Source organism: Octopus bimaculoides, chromosome 25 (assembly GCF_046866305.1).
Source record: "Octopus bimaculoides isolate indiv1 chromosome 25, ASM4686630v1, whole genome shotgun sequence".
Lineage (NCBI taxonomy): Eukaryota > Metazoa > Mollusca > Cephalopoda > Octopoda > Octopodidae > Octopus > Octopus bimaculoides.
In genome coordinates, this window is record NC_142952.1 from 1,956,821 (window position 1) to 1,979,020 (window position 22,200).

The 22,200-nt window shown below is 36.8% G+C and overlaps 2 protein-coding genes across 6 annotated transcripts in view; both read left to right on the plus strand.

The window, feature by feature from the left end:
* Positions 1-3,460, plus strand: part of LOC106875898 (uncharacterized) — a 43,977-nt gene extending 40,517 nt beyond the window's left edge. For all 3 annotated transcript variants that reach the window (XM_014924212.3, XM_052976402.2, XM_014924211.3), the window contains exons 5-7: positions 193-315; positions 1,075-1,341; positions 1,598-3,460. In XM_014924212.3, the coding sequence (XP_014779698.1) occupies positions 193-315; positions 1,075-1,341; positions 1,598-1,777 (570 nt within the window). In that variant the 3' untranslated portion in view covers positions 1,778-3,460. The remainder of the gene's footprint in view (positions 1-192; positions 316-1,074; positions 1,342-1,597) is intronic.
* A 5,042-nt stretch (positions 3,461-8,502) lies between these two features.
* Positions 8,503-20,303, plus strand: LOC106875899 (ubiquitin thioesterase otulin-like). 3 transcript variants are annotated; one of them, XM_089342060.1, is made up of 7 exons: positions 8,554-8,677; positions 12,583-12,612; positions 14,384-14,493; positions 15,201-15,353; positions 16,256-16,378; positions 16,947-17,213; positions 18,528-20,303. In XM_089342060.1, the coding sequence occupies exons 1-7, from the start codon at positions 8,635-8,637 to the stop codon at positions 18,705-18,707; spliced, it is 906 nt and encodes a 301-aa protein (XP_089198186.1). In that variant the 5' UTR covers positions 8,554-8,634; the 3' UTR covers positions 18,708-20,303. The 3 variants fall into 3 exon arrangements, with proteins under 3 accessions (XP_089198187.1, XP_089198186.1, XP_052832307.1); XM_052976347.2 differs by lacking the exon at positions 8,554-8,677 and adding an exon at positions 10,605-10,783; XM_089342061.1 differs by lacking the exon at positions 12,583-12,612 and having other exon boundaries at positions 8,503-8,677.
* Positions 20,304-22,200: the final 1,897 nt, after the last annotated feature.

Here is a 22,200-nt window from a genome sequence, read left to right on the forward strand (position 1 = left end):
CTAAAAAGTTTAACATTTCATAAGTCATTTTAATGTGTATTTTTTTTTTCTGTTACTTGCATGCTTGGAAAGTTATATAGAATGTCATTGTCACTGCCTTGACCTTCTTAAAGTTAGATGTATATAATGCAAAGATTTGAAGCCTAGATATTTTCTCTGACATTCATCTAAATAATGTCTATACTTTTCTAGCTTTTAAACCAATATTTGGAGGAACCAGAATGGGAACTAAAGCGGTGGTCTTTTGCCAGGCGTTTAAACTACACTGATGTGAAAGAAATGCTGTTCTCCTGTATTGATGAATTTTATTCACAGGTACTTTGATTTTTATCTCTATACATAACTAAAATATGAGTTTTGGTGCTTAAGAAAGAAAAGCTTTTCAGTTTTCTGTCATTTTTCATCGAAGTCTACTAAACTGACATTGACCCTCTTACGAACCTCCTCTCTCTGCTTCATTTGTTGACCTCTAAATGCCTTTAGATGTCCATCTTAACACCTAACATCATTGTCCACATTTGTCAGTCAGTCTCCAACTAAAACCTGATTCAGTTATTTTATGTTCTGTGCTGAAAGAGAATCACATATGTGTGTCATTATCATCATCCTCATCGTTTAACATCCACCTTCCATGCTGGCATGGGTGGGATGGTTTGACAGGAGCCAGCCAGGCAGAAACCTGCACCAGACTTCTGTGACTGTTTTGGCAGGGTTTTTCCAGCTGGATGCCCTTCCTAACATCACACACTCAGCAGAGTGGACTTGGTGCTTTTTATGTGGCACAAGCACAAGTGAGGTTTTATATATATATATATATATATATATATATATTTATAAGTACATACAAACAAACAACAGGCTCCTTTCAGTTTCCATTTCCCAAATCCACAAGACTTTAACCAACTCAATACTATAGTAGAAGACAATTGCCTGAGGTGTCACACAGTGGGTTTGAACCTAAGACCAGATGGTTGGGAAGCAAGTGTCTTAACCACACAGCCACACCTTGATAGAGTTATTTCTTATTGTTTCTCGGCAGATAAAACAAATATTTCTTTCTTTCTTTTATTTCAGCATAACTTAGCTTTAGAGATGGACAAGACAGAGAGAGAAGACTGGGTGGAGGACCTCTTAAACAGAGAACCAATTGTTGATATAAAAATAATGGAAGCTGCCAAATTGCTTATGATGCTTGATATAATTGACATTTATAAAAACCAACAAGCCGAAGATTATCCATTGTTCGTCCATTATATTTTTTCTCGGGATACATCTGACACTCCTGCAAAACTGTTGAAAAACATCCTGAATGCAGTCGGAGATTCTGGCAGTTTAGAACAGGTATGCATCCTTTAGAAATGATGATTTGATTTCTTAAAAAAATAATAAAGTGTGAGGAAGAGGAGAGATCTAACTTTTGAAACAGGGCCTTTCTTGCCTGAAATATCAGTCACTTCTTCATCACAGCAAATTTATTCCATCTGGTAAACTGCTTTGTTTCTTGTTTATTTTTTAAGATGTTTGAATGAAGAATTTTTTGATGGCCTTAAGATGAAAGTTGATCATTAATTGTTATGTTTTTTTTTTTCCTTTTCAGATTGATATGTGCCTCTTAGGACATGCACTCGGTGTAAAAATAACGGTGCCTCGTCTATATCGATATGGTAGAGATGATTTTATACATGGATTTCCTGATTTACTGAACCAAAATTGGGACGAGGTGTATCTCATTACCGAAGACGATAGACATTACAACATTATAATAAAAGATAACTGAGAAGAGACAATTCTATGATTACATTTCTAATTCTCTGTCGTTATCTCTCTTCTCTGCTGATGATGATTGAGAAGAGAAGCTAGCATCTTGTTCATCAGCTGGGAATCTACTGACACACTACATGTGGAGGCAACAGCTATTCGCATCAGTCAACTGTACAAGCTGCTCTACTATATGCTGCTAGCTGACCAGTGGATTAAAAACATTACTTTACCGGTTGATTTTTGGATGAAGATAACAAGACCAAGCTACACGTAGACACTATATCGTACGTCCACCACCCAGAAATGGAACCCACCTTAAACAATATGGCTGTGAAACATTAGCTTTTATTTATTTATTTAATTTTCTTTGCAAATTTTTTTTTTTTTTTAATCTTTTCTGTTTAAAATCACAACTGTGAAGATGGAAGAATCGGTGGAATTGGTTTCAAGTTACATGCAATGCAAAGGAAAGGAGGCACCAAGCAAAGACCATAGAAATACCTGTTCCCCATGTCTATATCTGTTAAAACTGTAGTGAACACTGTTGACATAAATGGTTCAGTATCTTATTAGAAACTTTTTTAGTTTCTGTTGCTGAAGTATCTTGGAAAAGGCCAATGTATAGATAATTGGTAGATCATTGGTATAATTGAATGCTCTTGTTGCCAGAGATTATAAAACTTTTTTCCTATTTTCAAGGACCATTTAAATTATGTGGCTACAAGCTTATCACTATTCAGTTTGGGTTACTTGTGAGGAAATCTATTTTAAGGACAAGATGTATAAAAGTTAACGCAAAAAACATGAATACACCTGTGCATTTTAAATGTTTCATTTAAAACAGGATTGTTTCTACTGATCTAAGAAACACCTTCTAGATGTCAAATTTTGCTCGATATACATATAATTCTTTAGATGTCACTGTTAACCTTATTTATATTTTTGATAATTTTTCGTATATAGTTGACATCAATTTAGTCGTAATCAAGCAGAACCTTTAATGGCAGGGTCCTGTTTCATTGACAAATGAAGAGGATTGCACGTTAGCAAATTTTTTAAATGTAACGACTTTTGGTTAGATTCTACAGCAGTGACTTTACAATTAGTTTTGTAGTAAATCAGATCTTTTATTCTGCTTAATTATTGCTTGACAGAGTTTGGTCACATTTGCATTTAATTTAAATTGAGACAATCTAGAAAAAAAAAAACAATAGGCAAACGTAACTTCAAGGTTTTAGTCAATCTAGTTTGCAATCCTATCCCATCCACCCCACAAAAACAGCAAAATCTAGCCTCCAGACACTAGATAAAGCTGGATGCATTTAAATACAGCACGTGTGTTTGTGGCTGTGTGCGTGTGCATGTGTGTGCGTGTGTGTGACGCTACTCAGTAGCACATGTTGCGCTGAATGTAAATATCCTCTTGCTTCCTCTTTTTATATATATACATATAAAACATTTTGTTTATTAACTGTCTCAACCACTGTGCCTCTCCTTGTTGAAATACATTTGGGACAAAGATGTGTTGAACTTGTTGGTTACTGTAGTGTAAGAACTATGGTCTGTCTAGAACATTCCTATGAACATGACATCTACTATTCTGTGTGCGAGAATCAAAAGCACACCAGTTTAGTTTATTTATCTGAAAAGGGTTGTTGCTTCATTTATTCAAATATAAATAAAGTACATTTTTTAAAAAGTGTCTGAGTGCTTGACTTTTGCTTTGCCTATAGATTTACAAAGATGGATTATATCAACCAATTTATTTGTTCCAACATGGAAGTGTTACAAATAAGAAGCATGGAACAGACTACCTGCATCAGTTGTTAGCTGCCGAGACATTGCATCCTTTAAAACCTCCAAGCTTCCTGAAATTCGCCAACACTACACCTGATATCCCACACCCTCCATACACATGCACACATGTATATCATGACTCATACACTGTTCCCCTTTCTGACTTTTGTACATGATTCTATGTACTGTACATGCACCTTTGATGAGTTGTGGTGCACCTGAGCACAATTCACAAGAATTTCATTATTATTATTATTATTTTGAACAGGCTGATTACAATATAGAAGAAGAGTTTTATAAGTTGGTTTTCCATGAGGAGTGTAAATTTGAGCAAAAGGAAAGGGTGGGGAAAATTTGTTACTTGGACTGAACGAAAGTAAATGAGGAAGGAATTAAAAGTTGCGAGAGCCAAAAACTCCTGCTTAATTAGGGAAAACCTTTGTTGTGTCTTCAATGCACTGCAAGCATATGTGATACATGATGACGACGATGACACAGCTGAAAAGAGTAACCACACACACACACACACACACACGCATACATCATCATCATTGTTTAATGTCCACTTTTCTGTGCTGGCATGGGTGAGACTGAATTTGTTGAGGTACATTTCCTATGGCCAGATGCCTTTCCGGTTGCCAACCCCTCTCAACTGTTTCAAAACTAGGTTATATTTCTCCATGGAAGACCGGAAATGAATAACATTGCTTGTATAACAGTGATGTTCCTTAACAATCATCATAGTGGCAGCAGAAGATGCTGTCGTTGTTGTAAAAAAAGATATCTCCACTGTTTCCAACAGCAGAAATATCCACGAAAGAGTTATATATAATGAACTTATTGTATACAGTGTTCAGATAAGATATGGGGACATGCACCTTTGCAGCGCGTCCTTGCATCCACCGTTTGTCTGGCCCCATCTCAGCGAAATACTTCATCTGCTTGACACATGTGACATGTGTCCGACCAACACGAGCCGTCATCCCAACTGGTTCCCCAGAGAAGAGAACACGATACGCAGGACTCATTACGAAAAATCAAACAACATGACCAAACAATCTGAACTTGACCGAAATCCTACAGCAGGATGCATCACAGTTTCTGAATATCTCCGTTGGGTTGGTAATTGAGAAAAATTATTAAACGTCAAGTAGCAAGCAAGGGAGACAACTTCAGATATTGACGGTTGAAAAATATCAAACTTATTTTTAATAAATAATGAAATATACCCTTTATATTTATCAATAAACCTTATTTTTGGTACCATACAAAGCATTCTTTTTCTCAAATAACTGTTTCTTTTTGTAGGCTAGTTACTATCGTCAGCGAGCAAATGTCAAGGTAAATGGCAGGTAAAAAATATTTAAAGAAATTAAAGTTGAAGTCGTTTCCCTTGCATTTCAGGTCGGGAATGATGTTAGTTAAATTGAAATATTTTTATTTTCTAAATCACAAGTCAAGTTACTTTTCGTGTTGAAAGTAGAGAAAATAATATACTTAAATGCATTCTGTTATTATTAATGAATGGTGATCTACTTGAAGCAACATAAATTGACAATAGTTTTGCTCTGAGATCGTTATAAAATAACGCTTTCAAACTAGGGCACAGGGCTAGCAATTTTAGGGGCGAGTGATAGTCGATTACATCGACTCCAGTGCTTGACTGGTGCTTCATTTTATCGACCCCGAAAGGATGAAAGGCAGAGCTAACATCGGCAGGATTTGAACTGAGAACGTAAGGAGCCGGAATAAATGCTGCTATACATTTTTATCCGGTGCGATAATGATTCTATCAGCTCGCCACATTTAATAATTGTTTCAAACGTTGACACAAGGCCAGAAATTTTAGGGGAGCAAGTTAGACGATAACCTCGTCTCCTGTACTTGACTGGTACTTTATTTTATTGGCTACAAAAAGATGAGAGGTAACGCTGAGCTTGGATTTGAACTGAGAACGTAAAGAGCCGTATCTGAATACTGCAAGGCATTTTGTCCAAAAATGGGACAGAGGACCAGCACAAATACGTACTGAGCGAAAAATGGTCATACATCAACATATTCGAGACTTGTGCTGCTGTAAACAAGACATGCTTCTGGAAGGCACTGAGGAGGGTGGAATTGCCAGTGTATGAATCAAAGCCTTCCCAGCAAGCACGAGAACCTCGTATGAGCCTAAAATGACATCATAAAAAATTTAGAGAAATGCTCCGAGCGGGTTACATTCGAAACCATGTACTTTCTTTCAAGGATAAAGGAGAGGTAGAACCAAAAGAATTATAGACCTACCACCTGCCTGCCAGCAATGTCCACGACTATTACCTCCATTGTTAGCGTGAGAATCTAAAGCTGCCTCTACAAAAACATATCGCCAGCAGAACAGAAGCAGTGTAAGAAAGGAAGCTACGGATGCAAAAACAAGCTTCTGATCAATATAATCGTATTATAAGAAGTTAAATCGAATAAAAGAAACTTGCTAACAGTATGGAATGACAAGAAGAAGACAGTGTGCCCCGCTCTTGAATAGAGGAAGCCTCAAGATTAGCAGAGTCTATCAAGCAACTCTGAAATTGATCGCAGTATGAAGTGCTGGGAGACCGCTCTGAATCTTTGTTAAAAACAGAAAACGTGCGTCTTCGAATTAAAAACATCAAATATACTTCCTGAAGGAAAAAGCAACACACTTCAAAAAAAAAAAAGCGTTTGATAACCCTGAAACTCCACCTGTAGGAAACGGGGTGAATACCATTTGCTCAAAAAGAGTAAAACAAGCATCAAGATGCCGCTGCCAGCTTCACATGTAGAAAATTTGGGGAGTGGAGATAAGATAGTGCACGTGAAGTACTCTAAATTGATTTATACATCGACTAAATAAAGACACATTAAAAGTTTAAGACTGACTATAGAGACGGGTCTTCATAATCACTGCACAATATTAGTCTTGCAACCAGATCCTATCACCATCGCATCATCAAGGATGGAATGAATCTGCAATACAGGATCTGTGGAAAAGATGGATAAATTAATTGCCACATTGTCTTTGGATGCGTAAAACTAACAGAGACTATATACATCCAGAAGCGTTGTACCTGTGGGCGTTAAAATATTGTCTTTGGATGTCTAAAACTAGCTGAGGCTTAAACTAGACATCCAGAAGTGGTTCAAGGCAGCGGTGTACCTGTGGGCGTTAATATATTAAGATGGCTGAGAAGTAGGATGGATCGTCAGCCAAACACGGTTATTGACAATAAGAGATACGTATCTCTATGCAGTCAGATAAAAGCCAACAAGCCTATCAACATGATTAGTGAATGGTGGGGAGGTTATGAGGAGGGGAGAGGGATGCACCAGTACCTGGCTGGTGTTTTTTTTTTCAGCTGAGTACACTGGAACAATAGGAAACGAAGTGCCATTGTTCAAGGACACAATGCGTCACACGTCCCAGGAATCGAACCAAGGACCTTATCATCATGAACACACCTTACCATTAGACTGAGCACCGTAACAGCAACATCGATAACAACGTTAATTCTTTTTGCTTTCGACATAAGACCTGAAATTTTGTGGGGATGAAAGCAAGTCGATTCCATTACCCCAGTAATCGACTGGTACTTATTTTATCGACCACAAAAGGATGAAAGGCGAAGTGAACCTCAGCAGGATTTGAACTCGGAAAGTGAAGAGCTGAGAGAAATGCCGCAAAGCATTTTCCCTGACGAACTAACGATTCTGCCAGCACGTGCCAAGGGGGGATGTGGGAGATGATACAGACAGACATAAAACGAGGGGGTGGGGTTACACAGGAAGGGAATGATTTTAGGAAAAAAGTATACGATCTTTGCTTCCCAACTACATGGCTCTGAGTTCAGTCCCACTGCGTGGCACCTTGGGCAAGTGTCTTCTACCATGACCTCAGGCAGATCAAAGCCTTGTGAATGGATTTAGTAGACGGAAACTGAAAGAAGCCCGTCGTGTGTATATATATATATATATATATATATATATATATATATATATATATACTCCGTGTGAAACCGGTTAGTAAGATCGGCTGTAATGGATCTTAATACTGCGGTTTACTTGAATAGGTGTTTAGAACTCATAACTCGGTGGGGAATCTAATGTACCTTGTTCCATTCACTGCAACTGTAGGTTCAAGTCCAGCCGAATACCCTTTTCTGTGTTATGAGGATAAAATGTGGTGCAAATATTTGTTACAGCATTTCCATTTCCAATTTGGTCGTACCGTTGCCGACTCATATTAAAGAAAGATTTATATATCCGATTTCATGCCATACTGAAGAATATTTAAAGCGTTTACAATATGTAGGCAGCTATTTCCGTTCGACACGTTCTTTACTGCCCACGGGGGGCTAAACACAGAGGGGACAAACAAGGACAGACAAAGGGATTAAGTCGATTACATCAGCCCCATTGCATATAACTGGTACTTATTTAATCGACCCCGAAAGGATGAAAGGCAAAGTCGACCTCGGCGGAATTTGAACTCAGAACGTAACGGCAGACGAAATACTGCAAAGCATTTCGCCCGGCGTACTAACGATTCTGCCAGCTCGCCGCCCTAAATGATATAAGTACCAGTGGTGCACTAGGGTCGATGTAATCGACAGTCTCCGCCATACCCCGCCCCCACCAATATTCCAAGCATTGTGCTTATAATTGAAAAGATTACTTATAGCTTCATATGTGCTTCGAGATCCAATTCCAAAGAAGAATTATTTCGCGTTCTCCCGAGTGTTTCAAAATTCTTATGACGTCAACAATTTTTAATAATATATAGTTTGTTTCTTTGTTTTTTATATCTATTTTTACTTTTCAAAATAACTGTGGAATTTCTGCCACGAGTAACGCAAGAAGTAAATAATTCCTTTATTTACCAAAGTACATTAAAAAAAAAAAAAATAATAATAATAAAAACCCGTTGCAATTTTGCAGTTTTTTTGTTTCAAAGTCAAGGGTAGATAACTCTGTATGGCTGATTGCGCCCATATTAATTTCTTCTTGCGTATTGCGACAAAAGTACCGAGTATTTCAACAGAATTTCTCCTCTACCACAGCATGGCCACGTCTTCAGAATTTGAGGATTTGTGTACCACACCACGTATGTCATATTTTATTTTCCTTTGAGCTTCGTTTAATGTTAGTATTTAACCTAAAGGCATCAATTAGTGTTTGGATGCGTGGATGTTTGCTCCATAAATTACCAACTGCAGCATCTCATCTTCGCCGCATCTCTTTCACGAATAAACGTTCTTCTAGCATCTCAAGTATTACAGAGTCGTCGCAGCTATTATAATTGCCGTTCTGGAATTTATTTTTTGAGTATCTAAACATCCCTTTTGTTTATAAGTATATATATATATATATATAAATAGCAGGGACTTTATTTTGGATACAACCAAGGAGTTGTGTATGCATATATATATATATATATATATATATATATATATATATATATATATATATGTATATATATATATATATATATATATATATATATATATATATATATATATATATAGTGCCAGTGCACGAAACTGTAGGCCCTTGGGTCACTCTAACTTCTGCCGATTATTAATAATATATAGAGATAGATATAGACGTGTGTGTATTATGTGTATATACGTATGTGCGTGTGTATATATATATATGTGTGTGTGTGTGTGTATTTATATTATATATATATATTTCTATGTATGTATATGTGTGTGTATGTGTGTATAATTATATATATATGTATGTGTGTGTGTACACTTAGACAAAATTTTGGCCGTTTGACATATTTTCGAATAAATGGTAGCTGCTGCATCATGTGAGCTTCTAGCTTTTAACTGTGGAATCTCTAACGTAAAATTCGGCAACAAATCCTAGAAAGGATCTTTGATTGCTTTCAATTATTTCCCTCCTTGTTCGTATGAATGAGCGCAGCCAAAATCATTCTGCCATACACCAGTTCTGCAGACCAATATTTCACACACCTACACTTTTAGCATCAAACGACCGCATCTTTTTCTAATTTTTTTCAGAGCAATTAAGAGCATGGAATTTATTGTTTAACACTAAATTCAACTTTGATCGAACATATTTATTATCATTTATTTCAGAGGTGACCAACAACTTTATTATTTTTTTCTTTATTAAGAGCTACATGATATAATATAATGTAGCTTTTTTATTTTAGATGGTTTAGGGCAATTTTAGACTGTTATTTCTAGAGGGTTCGACCAACCACACAGAGGTACAGTCGTCGGCGGTTAAGGTTACAATAGAAAGTTGGGATTTATTCTGCGCACCAATCTCTTGAATCGCTTGAAGAAATTGGTGATCTTAAAGTATAAAACTCTATTTTCACTTTCACAAAAGAAGTTTTCACTCTTTTTATGAATCCCCATTAGTAATTTATCAACTTTTACATTGATCTGAAGCAGCTTAGCATAACCATGTAAGATACAGGCGACTATGCTTAGAAACTGAGATTATTGGAGACGTCTTCTTGCTGCCCGAGGTTATAGGCCAACTGTACGAGAGTGACTAACACTAAAACGTTACTGGTATTTCCTCCTACCTTTAGTGTTCTCGTTGTTTAGTACCATTAGTTGTGTTCTGTGATTATTTATTTCGTGGATCTGCTATTCCATAAAATAAAAATACATTTGATTTGCTGCAAATTTCGCATATGTGTCTGGTGGTGAGCGAGCATTGTCCCCAAATTCTTCTTGTGTTATTATAATGAATGCTATCTCCATTTGTATAAAACTGCTGGTTCGTAAAACGATAGTTGTGTCTGTAGTTTAAAGTCTGAAACACGTCTGATTCATTTGCGTAGACGGGGCTGCACGGATGAGCGAAGTTAAAGGTATGTATCCTGCTAAATGTACGTTCCAACGGCGAACATCCCAACTCTTTAAATTCTTTCAACCTGTGACCAACGCGTCTTTTCAAAGCGTTTCAACTGTAATCCTCCCGTGGTTTTTTGAAGTGTTTCGACCATGACCAATGCGTCTTTTAAAAGCGTTTCAACCGTGATCGTCCCCTGTTCCAAATGTGACCATCTTGTCTTTTGTTTATGTCCAAATCTTTTTTATGTCCCGCCCTACTCTCTGTGTGTCCTTCTCTCCTTTTAAGACACATTGGATAAGATAGTCTGAAATACCTGCCTGGAGAATGAAAGGTCGTATAATCATGGGAGGACAGCCTTTGAACATAGGTCGGAGACCATGGCGTTTATGCCTACTTTCACTTTTCAGCCAGCAGCTACTTTCATTATGGTGTGTGTGTGTGTGTTGTGTGTTGTTTTTCACTTGTTTCAATCATTGGACCTCGACCATGCTGGAGCACTGCCTTGAAGGGTTTTAATCAAACAAATCGATCCCACTACTTTTTGTTTGAAGTCTAATATTTAGTCTATCGGTTATGGGGACGTTCACAAACCAACACCAGTTGCCAAACGATAGGAGAGACAAACACCACACACGCGCACACACATGTATATACGAAGCCTGTCGCGTGCATATATATATATATATATATATATATATATGTGTGGATATGTATATATATATATATATATATATATATATCCACACGTGTGTGTATGTAATACGTCTATGTGTGTGTGTGTGTGTGTATTTCTTATCTTTTACTTGCTTCAGTTATTGGACTGCAGCCATGGGGTGGGGGTCATCGCTTGGAGGGTTTTAGTAGAAGGAATCAACTTCAGAACATGCTGAACTTTTCCAGTCACATGGTTCTGGGTTCCATCCCACTGCGTGGCACCTTGGGCAAGTGTCTTCTACCATAGCCTCAGGCCAACCAAAGACTTGTGGGTGGATTTGGTAGACGAAAACTGAAAGAAGCCTGTCATATATATTTCCTTAAGCAAGACACTTCATTTCACATTGCTCCAGTCCACTCAGCTGGCAAAAATTGAGGCTGTATCCATAATTCAAAAGGTCCAGCCCTGTCACATTCTCTCCCTGAGAAATGCATTTAGGGTCGGATGTCTATGGAGTACTGAGCCACCTGCACTTTAATTTGACGAGCAGACTGTTCCGTTGATTGGATCAACTGGAACATTCCTCAACGTAACTGATGAAGAGCCAGGCAGAATGGCAAAACTTGGAGCAAAGCAAATAATACTATCAGTAATGTCATGTAAAAGAAATTCAAAAACTTTGAGGGAGAACATGACATATTTCTTTTTCAAAATGGTGAAGCGCAAACCAAATAAAGCTGTTGATGATGTGACTTCAGCAACAAACACATGTCTGTTTCATCTTTCCCAATGTGCTTTACTTGATTCTGTCCTTGGACTATGGCCATGCTGGGGCACTGCCTCAAAAGGTTCTAGTCAAAGAAATTCACCCCAGTACTTATTATTTTAAAGCTTGGTACTAATTCTGTCACTCTCTTTCGCTAAACCACTAAGTTGTGGGGACATAAATAAACCAACACCAGTTGTCAAGCAGTGGTGGGGAGCAAATGCAAGCACAAAGGCACCCACAGATATAGACATATATATGTGTGTGTGTGATGGGATTCTTTCAGTTTCCATCTACCAACTCCACTCACAACGCCTTGATCGGCTTGAGGCTATAATAGCAGACATTTGCCCAAGGTGCCATGCAGTGAGATTGAGCCTGGAACCATGTGGTTGACAAGCAAACTTCTTACCACATGGCCACACCTATTCCTCAAAATTAGATGCATTAGAGCTTTTCATCCATCAAATCCACTCTCGAGGTTTTGGTCAGTCCAAGGCCAAAGTAGAGATTTGCCCTAAGTGTGTGCACGCGCATGTGTGTGCACGCGCATGTGTGTGCACGCGCATGTGTGTGTGTATGTGTGCGTGCATGCGTGCAAGTTTTTTTTTATACAAGGAAAAGGATATCAGTGATTTGTTCTTCACTATTCAGCTACACACACACACACAGAGTCTGAAACTTTAGCATAAAATCACCATTAAAAGCAATTAATTTATATCTAATTTTTTTTTTCAACTTTTAGGAGATACTGGAAGAAAAGATTTAGAAAAAGGTAAATATAGCTACAACCTGCACACACACACACACACAAACACACACACACATCATTTACTTAATTATTTATTATTTGTTGTTCTTAAGCATTTTTGTTAACATTTTTCATTGTCTGTGTAACACTGCAAATAATTTTTTGACAATGTTCAATTTAAAAAAATTTTTTTTTTGTGAACCAAAAAAGTCCCTGTACCCCATCTTCACCCCTAAACATTGTTATTAGATTATAGTGAGCAATACATGCTTTCAATAAAATAATTAATAATGATTAATTTTTGCCATTAGAATTGTTGTTTTTTTAATTATAGTATTTTCATTCAAACATAAAATGCTTTCTTCGTAATAATAATAATAATAATCCTTTCTACTATAGGCACCAGGCCTGAAATTTTAGTGCAAATATAGCAGATTATGGCCAATACAATCAGAATCTGAAAGCAAAATGAATAAATTACTCATTGTGACATTCTTAAAACATTGCAAGAGGCACAATTTTAAGAAAATACCATCTAAAACTGTTTTCTTAAAAATCAGCCATTACTTTTACACTAACCTGATATGTGCAGTAAATTAAGAAGGTACTATATTCGATGACGTACGAGACACACTTTTTTTCCCAAAAATGGTCTCAGTTAATCACCATTTTGAATGTGAATTCCTTGCCTTGTGGTTGTATTGCCAGCTAGTTTTCATCACAATTTTGTTATTCCCGTTTGCTTTTTCTCCCAAGATGACTAGTAAGGGAATAATGTAGTGAAGCCTAAATTTGAAACCACGAAGGTTTAGTATCTAGGATCGAACTACATCAGATTGGGCGACTGCCCTGAATACTAAACAATCACTTTGCAGCAATATTATTGGAAGTTCCAGATGTGACCACATAAATGGGGTCCATGAAAGCAAGAGCATGCCAGAATCAGTGCAGTGGTTAGAGAAGGTCCCAGAGAAGATCGATGACGACAAGATTCTTGGTCCCTGCTCGACTTGTGTTTAAATGAATCTCTTCACCTACAATGCACTTCTCCAAGCATGTACCATGAACACCATATCATTACCTCTTACCACATATAAATAAGCAGCTTGCCAGTTCTTAATCAGAGGTGCACATAGGTGAAACAGACAGGTCCATAAGAAACTGGTTCCCTGGTTGCTGCTCAACCCTGAGTTAAAGGAATCATTGACTGCGAAGAACAGTATTTCCCCACCTCTCACATGAAGCCATTCTTATCTGTCATTAATAAACTTCATTTACTGCTGGCAGGCCACAACACAGTCCTGATAGGCATCCGTGTAATTAATGTAAATATTGCGATAAGCACATATATAAATAAATGTTTATCAAATACAGTTCAGAGTTTGTTTTAATGTGGGACAGCACGTAGGTTAAACCGCATATCAATTAATCAAGTCCTGTCTAGAAAGTCTCACAATGGTAAGCCACAACATTCATAGCCAAGTCCAACATGTCTTTTAACCATCCATATAGGACTTCATACCTAAAGATAAGAAATGCTTACATGCATCTGTGGTATGCATATTGTTAATATGAAATACTTTCTGTTCAATGTCAAGTGTACACAACTGATGTTGTTTTAAATCAAAAAAGCTACCTATGTATCATACATGGTAGTTGGCACCCTCTTGTAATAATTGAAATTCATCTTCAGGATTTTATAAATTCTCAAATATTAGGAACTGATGCTTTCTTCTTTTGCTTTTGTTTCTTTTCTTTTTTTTTTTTAATTATTTGTTTTAATAATATTTTACAGGGAGAGATGATGAGAAAAATGTTATAAATGTAGGCCCCCAACAAAATATACAAGAATATGGTAAAACTCGATGGCCTAGAGACAACCCAGTATCTCAGAAATATCGAGAGGTAAATATTTATATCAGTATTGCTCGTTTGTTTGCTTTTTCACTTGTTAGTTTTTGTTTTTTTTGTTTGTTTGTTTATTTTTGTGTGACTTGTCACGTCACTCAGCTGTCAAAAATGAACCGTTCCGTAATCAAAGGGCTGGCTTTGTCACGCTCTGTGTCACACTGAGAACTATGTTAAGGATAGTCATGTCTGTCGGGTGCTTGTTAATTTCACAGACCAACTGGAGCACTCGTTGTAACCTGAAACACCAGCAGGCAGTATGTATGTAATGTAAGGCGCGTGACTTAGTAGTTAAGATATTCAGCTCATGATTGTAGGGTCACGAGTTCAATTCCCGGTGGCTTGACATTTTATTTCATGTTGCTCCAGTCCACTCAGCTGGCAAAAATGAGTCGTACTTGTATTTCGAGGGGCCAACCTTGTCACACTCTGTGTCATGCTGAATCTCCCTGAGAACTGTGGCTGAGTACTTTGCATTTGTCTGGAGATAATATCTCTTATGGATGTGTCAATAAGAGATATCATAATTTGTGTTTTGGGGATGTATCTACATTAAGTTTGATACATTCCTTCACAAAACAGGCAAAGGAACAAATTTACTCGTTCCATATTTCAATGCAACTATTAAACTTATGTAATTCTTTCTCCTTGTATTTCAGGTTTATGATTTCATATTTCAGGCTTATATTCTCTTCATCTTTCAGGCTTATGATTTCGTACAACAGACTTTCAACTGCACCTACATACGAGTTATACGTGGAGATAACTATTGTGGAATCCGTTCCTGTATAGTTCAACTGCTAATAAATGGAATTACAATAAAACAGGAATTTGCTACACCAGAAATTGTAAAGAATGTAAGAGAGAAAAATATTTTCCATAATAACTTGTTGTGTGCAACAAAAGCAGATTAGATTAAAATAGTCATCTGTGTATCATACTTAATGCAGACATCACAAAAAGGCAAATTAACTGCTGCATTTGTCTGGAGATAATATCTCTTATGGATGTGTCAATAAGAGATATCATAATTTGTGTTTTGGGGATGTATCTACATTAAGTATGATACACAAATGACTATTTATCACAATCTCAATAATTTTCTAGTACTTTTGAAGTTTTGTTAATGTAAACTTTTGCACAATTTTTTTTTCTTTCCTGTCTCTTCTAAGTTTTAATTTCTCTCTCTTTAAGCAGGTGTGGATCTTGTTTTCTAATTAGACTGGGACAGCTAAAATAAATGGATTCACAAGTTGGAACAAGAAAAAATTGTTTGAAACTTCAATACTTTGGAAATAGATTATCAACTTTTATATTCAATGTTTCAGAAGTTCTTTTTGATGAAGTAATATTTTGCAATAACAATTTCTTTTCAGCAACCTTTTCTATCTCACTTTAGGTCACAATCTACTTTTCCCACAATCTTATTTGAAAAAACAGGTAAGGACTATTAGCAGGGAGGGTTTCCAGCTTCAAAACAATGTTCCAACAAAACATATTCATCTAACCCCAGCTAGCATGCAAAAACGGACATAAAAACAAATGAACAAATTTCCCATGATGCTTATTGATTGACCGGATTAGCAGACAAGTTCTTAGAAGAAATGTTTTATCTCTTGATATCCTTTCAGTATTATATTAAAAATAATTTCTATTGATTTCCTTTCGGTTAAATTTATATAACGGAAGGTTTCAAGTGTAGGTATTTTCTCTGATATTCATGTAAATAAATGTCTATACCTTTGTGATACATTTCTAGCTTTTAAACCAATATTTGGAGGAACCAGAATGGGAACTAAAAAGGTGGTCTTTTGCCAGGCGTTTAAACTACACTGATGTGAAAGAAATGCTGTTTTCTTGTATTGATGAATTTTACTCACAGGTACTTTGATTTTTATCACTATTAATATAGTAAATCTTGAATGCAGAATAGCTGTGATAATAGAAGATTAGGTAAATACCCTCGGAAAATGGAAAATAGTGAACAGCAAGCTTCTACAGAGAATCGAATGAGGTATTTGCTTGTAATAGTTCCACCTTTGTTAATGAGAGGTAGAAGTCATTAGAAAGAATTCAATACAAAGATTTTTTTTATATTTTACTACACTACAGCAAAATATATCATTATTAAACACAGTGTCTCAGTGAAGAATATTAGTTGCTAAAACTACAGATTAAAAAAATTGCTGCTCTTTTCATTTTCAGATCATGTTACAATCAGTTTCAACCTTTCAAAGTCATTGAAATATTTTCTTGTAATTGCTAAGTGGATTTGTATTTGATACTATTGCCAGGAGTTTTCTGTTTTCACTTAACACGAGCTGTCGGTTAACAATAGCTAAGCCTTCAGCTGCTTGTGCCTGTAAGGTCAAAAATATATTATTGTTTAAAGTAATTTCTTAGTGTTTCCTGGCAGATAAAGTATTTTTTCTTTCTTTTTTTCATTTCAGCATAACTTAGCTTTAGAGATGGACAAGACAGAGAGAGAAGACTGGGTGGAGGACCTCTTAAACAGAGAACCAATTGTCGATATAAAAATAATGGAAGCTGCCAAATTACTTATGTTGCTTGATATAATTGACATTTATAAAAACCAACAAGCTGTTGATTATCCCTTCTTTGTCCAGTTTATATTTGCTCGTGACACATCTCACACTCCTGCGGACTTGTTAAAAAACATTTTGAATGCAGTCGGAGACAATGATGGCTTAGAACAGGTATGAATTCTGTAGAAATGACAACTTGCTTCTTTTAAAAAGGATTCCGAGTCTGTAAAATGTTTCTAAGTTTATCATCGTAATCATCATTGGAATTCTAGATTTTTCCATCTAATGAGAATATTATTATGAAGTGGAATATGGTAGCTGTTTGGAAATAATTACAAAATAGATAAGGGTGGTGGGGTGGCAGAATTGTTAGTATGTCAGAGAAAATGCCTTGCTGCATTTATTTCAGTTATTTACATTCCGAGTTCAAACCCTGCTGTGGTCGACTTTGTCTTTCATCCCTCCAGGGTCGATTAAATAAAGGTCCAGTCAAGTACTGAGGATGATAGTATAAGCTTATCCCTTATTACCAGTTTTGTGTCTAAATTAAAGACAAAAAAATAAATTTGAAATAGATATAATAGCCACTTGTGTTAAGTGTACTTCATAAACCTGTGCCATTATGAAGGCTTTTAAATTTCTCAGATCTCTATATTGAGAGACTTGTTCTGGTTGCCTCTGCCTCATCCAATCTGTCCCTTCTCTCACTGCTGTTCCCATCCATTATGGGACATCTTTCTCAGCAGAACTATCCCTATCCTCCCCGCTGCCCTGCCAAGGTGTCGTCTACCTCGGCAGATCTGTATCTGTCCTCACTGCTGCCCTGCCAAGGTGTCGTCTACCTCAATGGATCAATCTCTATTCTCGCTGCTTCTGTCATATACAATGGGATATTGATCCAACTGACCCACATTTCTTTGTGTCTTCGTTCACCGTACTCCACATTATCTAGCTCTCTTGTGGATTATCGAAACAACACGACAGTTTGGAGGTTTAAAATCAGGGACATGGCAAGCTGTGTGGTAAGGAGTTTGCTTTCCAATCACATGGTTCCATGGTCAATCCCACTTTACGTCACTTTGGATATGTCTTCTATTAAGACTTCAGGCCAGCCAAAGCCTTGTGAGCAAATTTGGTAGATGGAAACTGAATGAAGCTTGTCGTATATACATATATATATATATATAGGTGTGGGTGTGTGTCTATGTTTGTCCCCCACCACCGCATGACAACTGGTGAGAGTTTGTTTATGTCCACATAACATTAGCAGTTTGGCAAGAGAGACTGATACATCAAGCACCAAGTTTTTTAAAAAAGTCCTGGGGTCCATTCATCTAAAAATTTCTCAAGGTACTGTCCCAGCATTGCCACAGCCTAATTACTGCAACACGTCAAAAATATAGGGTCGGAGTTGAATGAAGAATTTGCAAATGAGTTTAATTGAAATTTGATCTTTAAGTACTTTCTTTTTTTCTTTTTTTACAGATTGATATGTGCCTCTTAGGACATGCGCTCGGTGTACAAATAACGGTGCCTCGTCTATATCGATATGGGAGAGAGGATTTTATACTAAAATTTCCTGATTTGCCGGACAAAAACTGGGACAAGGTGTATCTCATTACCGAAGATGATAGACATTACAACATTATAATAAAAGATAACTGAGAAGAGACAATTCTATGATTACATTTCTAATTCTCTGTCGTTATCTCTCTTCTCTGCTGATGATGATTGAGAAGAGAAGCTAGCATCTTGTTCATCAGCTGGGAATCTACTGCCACACTACATGTGGAGGCAACAGCTATTCGCATCAGTCAACTGTACAAGCTGCTCTACTATATGCTGCTAGCTGACCAGTGGATTAAAAACATTACTTTACAAGTGGATTTTTGGATGAAGATAACAAGACTGAGCTACACACAGACACTACACCATATGACCACCACCCAGAAACGGAACCCACCTTAAACAATATGGCTGTGAAACTTTAGCTTTTATTTATTTATTTATTTTTTACTTTGCAGAATTTTATTTATTTATTCCTTTTTTTGATTGCAACCACAACTGCAAAGACGGAGGGATTTGTTTCAAATTACATGCAAAGGAAAGGAGACCCCAAATGAAGACCATATTAATACCTGTCCCCCCCCCCCCCATGTCTGTATCTGTTAAAACTATAGTGAACACTGTTGACATAAATGGTTCAAAACCATGCTCGAATCATTGAATAAAACTTTTTAATTTCTGTTGCTGAGGTATTTTGGAAGAAAGCCAATCTAAAAGCCATTCACATATTTGAATACTCATGTTGCCAGAGATTATCAAAAGTTTTCCTATTTTCAAGGACCATTTAAATTGTGTGGCTACAAGCTTATCACTATTCAGTTTGGGTTACTGGTGGGGAAATCTATTTTAAGGACAAGATGCGTAAAAGTTAACAAAACTGGATCGTTTCTACTGATCTAAGAAACACCTTCTAGATGTCAAATTTTGCTCGATATACATATAATTCTTTAGATGTCACTGTTAACCTTATTTATATTTTTGATAATTTTTCGTATATAGTTGACATCAATTTAGTCGTAATCAAGCAGAACCTTTAATGGCAGGGTCCTGTTTCATTGACAAATGAAGAGGATTGCATGTTAGCAAATTTTTTAAATATAACGACTTTTGGTTAGATTCTACAGCAGTGACTTTACAATTAGTTTTATAGTAAATCAGATTTTTTATTCTGCTTAATTATTGCTTGACAGAGTTTGGTCACATTTGCATTTAATTTAAATTGAGACAATCTAGAAGAAAAAATAAGGAAATAGAGCCTCTAAGTTTTAGCCAATCTGGATTGCAACCTCTTCTTATCCCTTCAAAAAAACGTGGAATTCTAACCTCCAGACACGAGACACTGCTGTTTTACATTTAAATGCAGCATATGTGTTTGTGTCTGTGTGTGTGTGATGCTACGCAACAGCTCATGTGCTGAATGTAAATATCCTTGTTTCATCCCTTTTTTTTTTTTTTTTTGATATATTAACTGTCTCAACCACTGTGCCTCTCCTTGTTGAAATACATTTGGGACAAAGATGTGTTGAACTTGTTGGTTACTGTAGTGTAAGAACTATGGTCTGTCTAGAACATTCCTTTCAACATGACGTCTACTATTCTGTGTGCGAGAATCAAAAGCACACCAGTTTAGTTTATTTATCTGAAAAGGGTTGTTGCTTCATTTATTCAAATATAAAGTACATTTTTTAAAAACCATCAGTGTTTTGACTTTTATTTCATATGATATATATATATATATATATATATGTGTGTGTGTGTGTGTATATACATACACTTATATATAAACAGGTTGTGTCTGCCATGTTAAGAACAAAAGTGGTCCATAAGTAGCTCAAACTAAATATCTTCTCTTTTTTCAGCTCCAGAATCTAGAGCAGACAATAAAATCACATACCATTCTCATTGCCTTAGGTACAAACCACAGTAATTCTGAGATTGCAACCTCCTTAAATGTTACCAGGTCTTTCATGTTTAGGAGCAGAAAAGAGCTCCTGGCCTCTAGTAGGAATGCATGTTCCTTGGCCAAAAAGACTATTTTGGCAATCACACATTTTCAGAAAAATTAGGTTTCTTCACCAAGTCCAGAACATCATTAACAAGAATCCAGCAAGTCAACGAGGGTCATTGCTAATTGTTTCCATGTGTCAGAGTTAATGATTAGACATGTGGTGCACAAAGTCATCACATACAAATCCTGTATTATAAGGTGGCAGATCATGTCTGATAAAACCCAGGAAAACCATGAGACCTGGTTGAAGTGCTTGTGGAACCCAAGCACCCCAAGAATCCCAACATGCTCTGGTTCCTGGTTCTTCTCAGATGAGAACTTTATCCAAGATCAAAAACTGAACAAAAGGAATGACAGATGGCTCTGCCACCAGCCCTGTTTAAGACACCATTATTATGCACATCAAGTTCCTATCATCTTTAATAGCCATGGGGTTTGTGAACCATGTCATGCCCCTCATTTTTTCTCACAAGATGTTAGGGTCAATGCAGGAGCCTTCATCGAAACAATGGAGATGGTTGTCAAGCTTTAGATCAAGACACTTATTTAAGGGAAGCTGTACGTCCCAGAATGACTTGGCTCCTTCTCTCCCAGCCTGGCACAAACCAGAAGTGGGTGGCCGGAAATGCTCATAATTATGTCACCCTTAACGTTTGGCCTTCTAATTCACCTAATTTAAAACTCCTGGGGTATTGTTGGGAGGGAGAATAATGAACATGCATACAATACCAAGGACTTGTTGACGTCTGCTGTTAGGAACATTGTGGACAGCATGAATAAAGATTCTTTGATCAATGGGTTTAGTTGTTTCAGAAACTGTTTGAAGGCAGTAGTCGAGTCTGATGGCAACTTTACTGAATTGCCTTTTACTTTGCATAGGTAAGAATATGTATATGAAATTCTTTAAAAACGTATTCATCATCATCATCATCGTTTAATGTCTGTTTTCCATGCTGGCATGGGTTGGATGGTTCGACTGGGGTCTGGGAAGCCAGGAGGCTGCACCAGGCCCCAGTCTGATGGAGAGAATTAAATAAGAATGAAGCCTGGTAGGGTATTATTTGGTCCTATAGTCGTTACCTCTGCTTCATATACGACGGTCTCCACGTCAAAGTGGTCAATATATTTAAATCAATACTTTACATGGACACTTAAAGTACTACCAATTTACTATTCTGTAAGTATGCCACCACCACCCCACACTCAAATCTTATATGGATACCCCCTCCCCAGATTTCAAACGGACCCTGGCTGAGAACCACTGTAGACATTTTTTTCCTCCATTGCTATCAGCAGTTTTGCCAATTCCTATCCGGTCCTCTCAGTCTTTTTCTTGCACACACACACATAACGGCTCCGACAGATGGACGCTAAAGATCATTTACGTTTTCTGAATTTGATTTCATATTTCCGTCGAGTATGTGCATTCATAACGAATTTTAAGATGACTGTGATAGAATTTGCCTGAAAACATCATCCATCATTTTATTGTTTAATTAGGGAAGCTGAAAACCGGGATAAACCTTTTTTTTTTTTTTTTTTTTTTTTTTGTTAGGAAACTGAAATAGAAAAAACTTGGTTGAC

Excerpts from the sequence above, each read along its gene's own strand:
- LOC106875899 (XM_089342061.1), top strand. The coding sequence starts at position 8,548 with ATGGCTGATTGCGCCCATATTAATTTCTTCTTGCGTATTGCGACAAAA. Across the intron at positions 14,494-15,200 it reads TATCTCAGAAATATCGAGAG|GCTTATGATTTCGTACAACA; the intron begins GTAAATATTTAT and ends TTCATCTTTCAG. Across the intron at positions 17,214-18,527 it reads ACAATGATGGCTTAGAACAG|ATTGATATGTGCCTCTTAGG; the intron begins GTATGAATTCTG and ends CTTTTTTTACAG.